This window comes from Erythrolamprus reginae, chromosome 2 (genome assembly GCF_031021105.1).
Source record: "Erythrolamprus reginae isolate rEryReg1 chromosome 2, rEryReg1.hap1, whole genome shotgun sequence".
Lineage (NCBI taxonomy): Eukaryota > Metazoa > Chordata > Lepidosauria > Squamata > Dipsadidae > Erythrolamprus > Erythrolamprus reginae.
In genome coordinates, this window is record NC_091951.1 from 288,280,485 (window position 1) to 288,291,543 (window position 11,059).

At 37.9% G+C, this 11,059-nt stretch overlaps 1 protein-coding gene across 1 annotated transcript in view; it reads left to right on the top strand.

Annotated features, from left to right (window-relative positions):
• FBN2 (fibrillin 2) overlaps positions 1-10,812 on the top strand; it is a 140,151-nt gene extending 129,339 nt beyond the window's left edge. Inside the window, exons 60-65 of the mRNA XM_070742837.1 lie at positions 568-684; positions 1,162-1,290; positions 2,300-2,419; positions 2,723-2,954; positions 4,873-5,038; positions 8,895-10,812. Coding sequence (XP_070598938.1) covers positions 568-684; positions 1,162-1,290; positions 2,300-2,419; positions 2,723-2,954; positions 4,873-5,038; positions 8,895-9,260 — 1,130 coding nt within the window. The 3' untranslated portion in view covers positions 9,261-10,812. The remainder of the gene's footprint in view (positions 1-567; positions 685-1,161; positions 1,291-2,299; positions 2,420-2,722; positions 2,955-4,872; positions 5,039-8,894) is intronic.
• Positions 10,813-11,059: the final 247 nt, after the last annotated feature.

Sequence of the window (11,059 nt, forward strand, 5' to 3'; positions counted from 1 at the left end):
CACACCAGTGTACTTATGTACGCCCCTTACTGGCCTCTTAGGAACCTGGAGAGGCCAATCGTGGAGAGTCTAAGGGAGAAATGTTGGGGGTTAGGGGTTGACACAATTGAGTCCGGCAATGAGTTCCACGCTTCGATAACTCAATTGTTGAAATCATATTTTTTACAGTCAAGTTTGGAGCGGTTCATATTAAGTTTGAATCTGTTGCGTGCTCTTGTGTTGTTGTGGTTGAAGCTGAAGTAGTCATTGACCGGTAGGACGTTGCAGCATATGATCTTGTGGGCAATACTCAAATCGTGTTTTAGGCGCCGTAGCTACTCAAATGAATGCCATACCATTGTAGGACAAGCTCCACCCTTTTAGTATATCCATTGTGCTTCTGTATGCATGTTTGAAAGGGGTGGCACTTACACTGTGGTGGTTTTTTGTGTTGACTCAGAGGGGAGGCTTTTAGCTAATTCACTGCATTTAAAAATAATTTTGATTGCTCTAACAGTGTTATTAAATATTAGATTAAGTAATTATGTTGCTTTCATTTTAAAAGAAATAAACACCTTATTTTTTCAGATCTTGATGAGTGTCAGACTAAACAACATAACTGTCAATTCCTTTGTGCCAATACCCTGGGGGGGTTCACATGTAAATGTCCACCAGGTTTCACCCAACATCATACGGCCTGTATAGGTAAGAAATTAATGTTATTGTTTGTTTCGTGAAAAACATGTAACATGTCTCAGATATCTTTAGCAATGAACAGGACTAGTAATAAGATTAATAACCACATTAATATGATTTAATAAGAAAAAGATTAAGGTGAGAATTTGATCAATTCTAGTTGACATATATTGTTCCATTTATTTATCTTGATCACATATCCCTTGCTATTTGGCAGTCTTTCACATAGAGGGAAATTGTGAAACATTCTCAAAGTGAAACTATAATTTTCCTGTATTGCTTGCATTGATAGTATGCAATAGGTACAAATAGTTTTAATTGGATATTATAATGAAAGCTAAAAGCCTTGATAATATTTGAAATTGAGAGCATGTCTTTATGATACCAAGAATTTCAATTATGAATACAATTCTGCAAAAATTCAAACATAGCATTTTTGTTTTTATTTTGGTATCTAATTTATAAAAAGGAAATGTCATTTTGTAGATAACAATGAATGTGGATCACAGCCTTCACTTTGTGGATCAAAAGGAATGTGTCAAAATACTCCTGGAAGTTTTGCCTGTGAATGCCAAAGAGGTTTCTCTTTAGATACCACTGGGTTGAACTGTGAAGGTAATAAGTTGTGAAAACTGCGAGTGTCATAAATTACATACCAAAGAGGTATTTCTGGAAATCACCAGTCGTTTGTATCTGTTAGACTTATCATGTAGTTATTGGCATCTTTCTTATTTATCAGAAATCTTTTAACTCTTAAGTGTTGTTAGAGTTTTGTCATTTATGTGTGGCAAAGCTATTGAAATATAGATTGGGGGACAATTTTGAATTTTTGATCGATTATGTGCCATCAAGTTGTTTTCAGCCCACATAGATAGATTTTTTTCTACCACATAAATAGATGACAATCTATCCTTAACCAATTCCTTCAGGTCTTCTAACAACACACCCATTGTCACTGTAACTGAGTCCATCCACATTGCTGTTGGCCTTGGCACTGTGTATAGAGTGTTTTTGCATCCTGAATGGATTGCTTTGGTTGTTTTGTATTTTACTGTCATTTTAATTTCATAAAGCTTTCCAGAATCCTCTGGAATGGGATGACCTAAAAATTCAATAAACAAATGAATAAAAGAGAGAAAATAAAAAAGAAATGTATAAAATGTCATAAATCTTCCGCCCTTTCATTTACTTGAGTCTTGTCCTTTTCTCAATAGCCAACAAGTAAACTGAACTTGATAGCTAACCATGTACAATTATTATTCCCATCCCCACCCTCAGTAAAGCAGCTGCTTCTCCTAAATACTGAATGGCTAAGGGGATGGTTGCCCTCCTGGCCTTTTATTCATAATTATCCGGATCTAACAATCCTTAAGTGGGAAGCAAGAGAAAACTGAAGCATTATTTTCCCTGGTTTGTGATGGTTGCAGAGGATTTTTACAGCTTGAATCTAATTTTCTACAATAAAAACTTTAATAATCTTTTTTCATATTAACCCAGGAGAAAATATCATTGTGTGATATGGAATTGTTTTTCTAAATATATATATACTGTACATAAAATTTAACAAATTATTTACTACTTTATTCTTTTATATTTTTCTTCATTTTAATATCTTTATTTGTAGATGTGAATGAGTGTGATGGAAATCATAGGTGCCAACATGGCTGCCAAAATATTCTTGGTGGCTATAGATGCAGCTGCCCACACGGATATATCCAGCATTATCAGTGGAATCAGTGTGTAGGTAAGAAACTCACCTTACATAAAGAGTGGTAGAATTAATCATATAAAATAGAGAATAAAAATGGTGTACAAAACCCCAAATTAGTTTATATCATTTGATCCTTCGTGTTGCTAGTTGTTATACCAACTCCTGCTATTAAAATGAAATAAATTCATTTTGTCATTCCATGTTCTTTAAAATAACACCTCTTTCTCTATGCCAATCTTAAAAAAGAAAACCAAAAAATGTGTTTATTATCTTTAGAAATTAGTCGCTGTTGTAACAAGCTTCCCTTGATAAAGTATATTTTTAATTGCCCAACAGATGAAAACGAATGCTCAAATCCTAGCATTTGTGGTTCAGCTTCATGCTACAACACTCTAGGAAGCTACAAATGTGCGTGTCCCTCTGGATTCTCTTATGATCAGCCCAGTAGCGCATGCCACGATGTCAATGAATGTTCTTCTACTAAGAATCCCTGCAATTATGGCTGTTCCAATACTGAAGGTGGATACCTCTGTGGCTGCCCTCCGGGGTATTACAGAGCAGGGCAAGGGTGAGTGGTTGATGATGGCAAACTCTTCCTGCATCTTTTACAAAACTCTGAGTAACTAATATACACTGATCAAAAATTAAAGGGAACACTTAAACAACACAACATAACACCAAGTAAATCAAAGTTCTGTGAAATCAAACTGTCCACTTAGGAAGCAACACTGATTGACCATCAATTTTACATGCTGTTGTGCAAAGAACAAAATATTCAAAGAGAATATTTCATTCATTTAGATTTAAGATGTGTTATTTGAGTGTTCCCTTTATTTTTTTTTGAGCAGTATATTTTATTATGAAGTAATTTTCACTATCTTGGAAGTTAAATCTCAGTTCATTAATAAATAGTTAATATTTTCTATTAGTAAAATCTCTGATCTCTGGTTTCATATTATGCTTTCATGAAAGGTTGAATGTTTAAAACTGTTAATAGAGAGAGACTATAATTTTTGTTTCTCCACAAAAAAGGAATGTGTGTGTAACATCTGTTCAAGTCAATCCCAGTTCAGTGCTAATTATCATCACATTTTTAAGAACTACTACCAGCCAGTTATAGACTCATTTGCTGCACTGTTTGCCAACCTGCACTGAATTCCAGTTATGTTTTTGTAAAATAACTTATATACCTTTTGCTTAGACATGAAATATTTATGAAGCTGAACAAGATGGCAGTCATAGTGTTTATATTGCAACTATACAGAGTTTACAATGTGGAATTCAGATTGAATAAAAATTAAATATGTGAACTGGATCCAGAGTAAACCACCACTGACCGAGTAGCCTTTTTCAGCAGGAATAGATTTAATCAATAGAATTTTTCAGCTGCTTAAGTTATGCTCTTATTTTATGTGGTATCCTGCGCCTCCTCTCCACTATTGTTTCATGAGTTGAATCATTCTGATCCCATCCTAGAAGTTGTTGCCCTTACCGCATATCCTCAGTCATCTGATCACAATTTAGTGCTTATCAATTGGCTTGCAATTACAGATAGTCCTCATTTAATGACTATTAAAAATTACTACGGCTCTGAACAAAGAGATTTTTGAGCAGCACCCTGACATGCAGTTGGGTGGGCACATATGGACACAGGGCATTTGGTCACTCATTCACCCTTACGATGGGTTGCCAAGTGACCTGCAATCATGTGATTGCCATTGGCAAACCTCTCTGCTGACTTTTCCAGAAAGTCTACAAGGTCGCAAGCTGTTGCTGTCTGGTTGGTTCCTGGCGACAGGCTGAAAATGGTCCATCCCAAAGTCTAAGACTGGATTTTAAGACAGGCCTTTTTCAGCGAATCTCCTTGAGAGAGAAAATGCTGCTTGTCTCTTTGGCAAACAGGAGGGGAACTGCAGTGCTGGGTTAGAAAAAAAGAAGCTCAGAAATCTCTCTGTGTACAGAGGCGAGCTGCCTATCCCCCTTGGTCAGGTGGTTCTTTTCCTTCATTTGCTTAACAACCATAGTCAGGGTTCAGACATAAAGTTGAGTCAGATCATATGGTGACCTGCTGCCATAACTTATGACTTCAAAGTTAATGATGGAATGTATCAGCATTATCCAGTGAGGTGTTTATGGTATCACATCACTTGAGTGAAGACACTATGCAATTTCCGATTTTCATGTATAAAATAGCACTAATGAATATTGAGAACTTAGACAATAAAATATATATTTAATTCCATTTACATTACCTTTTTAAATATATCAGTGACTTGCCACTCTGCAGAAAGAAATGGAAATGAATTGTTTTGTCTTACAAAAGTTACTAACAAAGGCGAAAAGTAAAAGATTGAAAGATTGAAAACATTTGTACAAAATGATTACAACTTGTACATAACAAATCACTCTTTTCTCTTATGAACTAACAACCTGGTAACAAAAAGGGTTCTTTCTCCAGGTGCTAATATTATGACATTATTTATCAGGCACTGTGTCTCCAGTATGGGATTTGGTAAAGGCCAGTATCTACCAGGGGATCAAGGTGAAGATAATGCTTTGTCTCCAGAAGCATGTTATGAGTGTAAAATTAATGGATACTCCCAAAAAGACAACAGGAAGAAAAGAAGCCTCAATCAATCTGAATCTGCAGAGGTAAGAAAAAACTGCCCAACTGATTTACACTTGCTGTTCCAGAACCAGATCTAAACAATATCATCCACTGAACTTGTCAGAATCTTATGGGGCTTTGAAAAGAAACTACTAATAATCTTCCATTATTAACATCAAGAGCGATATTCTTTTGCCCACTGTTTTCTGTCAATAGAGGTTTCTTACATAAGTTTGCGTAGACTAATGTAGAATGTTAAATCTTCATGCACAGTAGTTCTCCCCTTCCAATTTTTATATACAAACAGAACAAAATAATTGGATTGAAAAATTGAAATTGGACTGAGTAATCAGTTGCAATTTATTGAGCAATCAATCAGAGGAAAAGGTTGTTACTGCAGAATATTAAGGAATCCTGAAAAAACTCATTCAAATTAATCTTCATATGATTACTTTATTAAATTTGTTATAAACCACTCAGATTCATTTTATAATTATGGCATGTGAGTTTCAGAAATTAAAATAAATCCAATCTATGATTTTGTTCTGGTCTACTGAATCCCTCTCTCAATTCTGGTTTTTTTTTTCATGCTTAACAGTTACTCTCACCATTAGTCATTAATCATTATAACTGCAATGAAATTTCAGTGTATAATGCAACAGATATTGAAGGCACTGGATCAAATGCTCACTGCGGTTTATATAATTTGCCTAATTATGATTATGGTAATGGTATAAATGCTTTAATGTGTGCAGAAGTCATCAGACAAATGATGCAAAGTAAGATTTTGTGCCATTTGATTATGTCATGACAGATGATGTAAACGTCCATAGTGATAGGCTTTCCAATTTATCAGATATTTGTGGATATCACGCACGCTTTTTTATTAAAATGAAAGAACAGTAAAATGAGATTTTCTCATCAGGGATGGGAATTACTTCATGCTGACCTTCCTCTAAATCAGTGGTTCTCAAATATTGGGGTGTGCCCTCCTGGAGGTAGTGGTGGAGCGATTCCCCCAGATGGGGAGTGTTTTCCCAGTTGCACACTGCTCCGAACTCAGAAGAGAAAGCGGCAAGGCAGGACTTGGCTGGCACTGCGGTAGCCATAAAAAGCGTGGCAAATCTACTGCTGGACAAGGAGGAACATCCTCTGCAGCTGGGTGAACGCTTCGAACGGTACCCTAAAGCCTCCTTCCACTTGCTGCGAGTGTCCGGCAGAGGCAGTGCTTATAGGCCAGGTCGGCAATCCCAAAACATTGGCTTGATTAAGCTGTCCTTTCCCCATGTAAAAAGAAGGCCCTAACCACAGTAGCCTACGCCTGCCTAACCAAAAGTGGAGTAAGTCCACTGAATTCAGTGTGACTTACTTCCCAGGTAACTGGGTAGAGCAGCCTTCCCAAGCCAATAGTTCGGGTTGTCGAAGCATGTAACTCATTACCGGACTCTGTAGTATCATCCCCTAACCCCCAACATTTTACCCTTAGACTATCCACAGTTGACCTCTCCAGATTCCTAAGAAGTCAGTAAGGGACGTACATAAGCGCACTAGAGTGCCTTCCATACCCTGTCCTATAGTCTCTCCTATATCTCGTATTTCTTCTCTCCTATATCTATATAACCTTCATTGTGTATTATTGTGTACAGTGATACCTTGTCTTACAAACCCCCTCGTCATACAAACTTTTCGAGATACAACCCGGGGTTTAAGATTTTTTTGCCTCTTCTTCCAAACTATTTTCACCTTACAAACCCACGCCGCCACTACTGGGATGCCCCGGCTCCGGACTTCTGTTGCCAGTGAAGCGCCTGTTTTTGCACTGCTGGGATTCCCCTGAGGCTCCCCTCCATGGGAAACACCACCTCCAGACTTCCGTGTTTTTGTAATGCTACAGGAGAATCCCAGCAGCGCAAAAATGGGCGCTTCGCTGGCAATGGAAGTCTGGAGGTGGGGTTTCCCAGCGAGGGGAGCCTCAGCGAAATCGCAGCATCACAAAAACACAGAGGTCCAGAGGTGGAGTTTCAAGGACTTCCGTGTTTTTGCGATGCTTGGATTCCCCTGCTGGGATTCCCCTGCAGCATCACAAAAACACGGAAGTCTGGAGGTGGGGTTTCCCATGGAGGGGGAGCCTCAGGGGAATCTCAGAAGCGCAAAAACGGGCGCTTCGGCTTGTAAAAGGGGTAAGTTTTGGGCTTGCATGCATTAATCCCTTTTCCATTGATTCCTAAATTTGTTTCGTCTTACAAACTTTTCACCTTACAAACCTTGGCCCGGAACCAATTAAGTTCGTAAGACGAGGTATCACTGTATTGGACGGACTAACTAACTAACTAACTAACTAACTAACTAACTAACTAACTAACTAACTAACTAACTAACTAAATAAATAAATAAATAAATAAATAAATAAATAAATACTAACACTAAAATTCCACTGGGGCCCAGATTGGAGAATTGGGGGCACAAAATGTTTACTTTTTTTGAGGCGGGGGGGGCTGCTCTAGATAAACACTTGGTTTAATTGCTATTTAACACCATGCATGCTTTGCTCCTACAAAACATAGGAAATGAAATTTCACATATCTGAAGGCCTATGTGTGAGGAACGTTGCATACTGATCAAGTATGTTGATCAGTGTCTGTGGAAATTCTCAAACATCCAGGTCATGATTCTCCCAAAGTTGCTTTTTTAAAAAGCATCTGGGCTTTCCTGTTTTCTCCTTGAAAATGTTTCACTTCTCATGCAAGAAACTTCTTCTTCTGTCTGGATCAGTATTTCTGATCAGGTTCTACATCAGTTCTATATTTTCCTATTGAATAAATTATCCAGTAAATTAGCAGAACACAAAAGATGATATTTAGGCTTATTTCTGTAAAATTCATGTTGGATGAAATATTCTGAAAGAATGGTAGATGTCCATTAGATGTCCATACATGCTCTGAAATACAGTTTCTAGAGCCAAGGTGTTGGTACCATCCTAGAGCCAGGTAGCAGCAATGATGGAAAATTAGAATAATTAATTATCTATGATTTTTTAAAAAGTCTAAACAGAAATACAGTGATCCCTCGTTTATCGCATGTGTTACATTCCAGGACTACCCCTACCGATGCTGTTCGGCCCTCCGCCCCTTGCTCAGCGCTCCTTTTTACCTGTGCCTTAAACTAGAAGAGAAGGGGAGGAGATGGGGTGATGGTGGTGAGAGAGACACACACCAGAGGGCGGGGTCCACTTCAGAGCAGGGGACGGGAGCGCAAAACACACAAGGAAAGCAGGGCAGCCCAGCAAAGGAGGGAAGAAGGCTCGGTGCAATTGCTGCCTTACCTGTTTGGCGTAGGGGCATTTTGCAGGTGGCAGGCAGGTGCGGGGCCTTTATGCTCCCCAGAGCAGTTCGAGAGTCTGATGGCGGTAACCAAAGCAGCCCCTGAGTTTCTAAACTTGGCGCTTGGGGAGGACCGGCCAGGTGGCGGGCTGAGGAAGAAGGTGGCCTCTTCTGCGGGGTGGGGAGTGGAGGTGAGGCGGGATGGCATAGCTCCCTGAGGGGACACCGGGTGACGGCCTCCCGCCCTGCCCTGCTTATTCCAGGTTGGAGTTGGGGCCTTTTAATTCCCCTCTCAGCGGAAGTGGCTGTTTTAGAATCGGGGGGATGTCAAAAGAGTGTGCTGCCCATCTGCTGCGACCGGAATCAGTCGCAACGGAACTGCTCTGACAAAGCTTTGCCTCCAAGCGTGGATCAGGGAAAGGAGGGGGGGCTGTCTGAGGAATACTGCTATTTTTTATATTTGTTATAAAAACCCACGATTCACCGAGTCCATGAAAGGTGAGCTGCGAAGTGGCGAGAGAACACTGTATTGAGGTTTGTCTAAGCCTTTTGCCCTTACCTTTGCTTTCTGGTTTAACAGATCAGCTTGGAAAGTTTGGACATTGATCTACCATTGAAGATGAGATTCAGTATAACTGGCCTTGGCAATAAAGAACATATATTAGATCTCATGCCTGCAATACAGACCCTCACAAATCACAACCGCTATGTTATCTCCTTTGGTAATCACAACAGCACTTTCCGGATACACCAGAAAGATGGGCTCAGTTATCTTCAGGTTGCTAAGAAAAAAGCCACAGCTGGTATTTACACACTGGAAATAGTTAGCATTCCTCTGTACAAAAAGGAAGAACTAAAGAAATTGGAAGAAAGCAATGAGGACAACTACCTCCTAGGAGAACTTGGAGAAGCTCTTAAAATGAAACTTTGGATTGAACTCTATTAAAACCAACCTTTCTCACTCCCATCATGAAGGATTCCCTTCTGTTCACGTATCATATCATATACTTTGGTTTTGAAAGCTTTAAAGGGGTTGGTAACTTTTGGGTTAGAAGACCCAAAAAAGGCAAATAGTGACCTCTGCATCCTTCTGTCCTGAATAAGACTGAAGAACAGACCTCAACCTTTCTATTACCAAAATCTTGATTGCAATACCAACAATCATGATTACTATATTGTCTATATAATCTCAATTTTAAAAATATATATTTTTTAAAAAAAGAAAACGTGGTGCTTAAAAAATCATATATGGCACAAAAGGTGAGTTACTTTTTTTCCCTATAAGCACTCTAGCATATTGGTGATTTTGCTGTAGTTCCTAAATTAAAAATAGAGATTTTATTTATTTTTAATGCAGTAATATATGGAGAAATTAACAATCTCTGTTAAAAAGGAAGAAAAAAAACATTTGCTTTTCTTTGCAATTTTATGAATTTGAACTATTACATGTATTAGGTATTTTAGAAAAAGAACAGAAATGAATAGATTGAAAAAGTTTCAGTCTTGTGCCTATTATCCACAAAGCGTTTTTAAAAAATTGTGTGATCAAATGAGCACTGTCATGTACTGCCCAAGGGCTTCCTTTTCCGTAGGCAAGATATTTAAATAACGCATCATCTTAAATAACTACAATCAGAATTTCAGCTTTAAACTTGGTGCTGATACTCAACGTACACATTATACAAACTAGACTTTTCTATCAGAAGAAGACTCTTCATGCGAATAATGCACAACCAATGTAACAAAATACCTGGAATGCTTGTGATATCCTTAGTATTTCAAGCAAACCCGTACTGTATTTCCTTCAGGTAACCTCACTACATCACACAAACCTCATTAACTGCAACAAAAGGTGCTTGACCTATTTGCATTACTGTAGGCAGCTGATTACAAATCATGTATTCTTAGAAGGGGACATTTTAGATGTTTCATTCCAAGTGGTGCTGGCTTGAATTCATCCTGAAATAAACATGGCTGAGCTATTGCAGAATTGTCATATGTGTACACTATTCATGCTGCATGGAAAAAAAACACATACTGGAAAATAATAATGCTGTATTAATGCTGTAGTTATGCCCAATATGTCTCGTTTTATCATAGCCTATTTTATAAGTTACCTTTGTACAATGTGTTGGCATTTAGTTTAGTGTGTTTTTTTAATTTTTGTTTTAATTTGTCATTTAATAAGTGTATGTCACCATGGTGCTATTAAATAATAACTTGTTACAGGTCATATAAAAAAGCCTCACATGTGAACCAACACAAAGCACATTCCATGCTTGCTTTTCCTCTGTTTTTTTTTAACCTTTACTGATCAAAAATTGCCAGAAGTTATGCTCACTGTTTTGGTTCATACTCTGTATTTTCTGTGTATTTTCTTTTATGAAAAGAAAAAACCTTGAAAATTGCATTTTTGGGGAGGGAAAAGCAATATTATTTTGTTGGTCTTTGTATTAATACAGCATCACTTTTCCTGAAATAAAGCTTATTTTCCGGTAGCTACATTATTTTGTTTTGATATGGGGAGATGGCCAATGTTATAACATTAAGAATGAATGATGATGATGTGTTTTCTCTTCTTCTTTTCAATTTTGTATAACTTGCACAGGATTATCATTGTTTCCTGAGTGAATTGTAGCATTTTTCCAGAAAGACAGCTGAAAAATGTTACTGTGAAAAATAGGGCAGGTGGAAAGTATTCAAAATATTGTGGGTCAAAGTGTCTTGGAAATTTGAATAATGAAT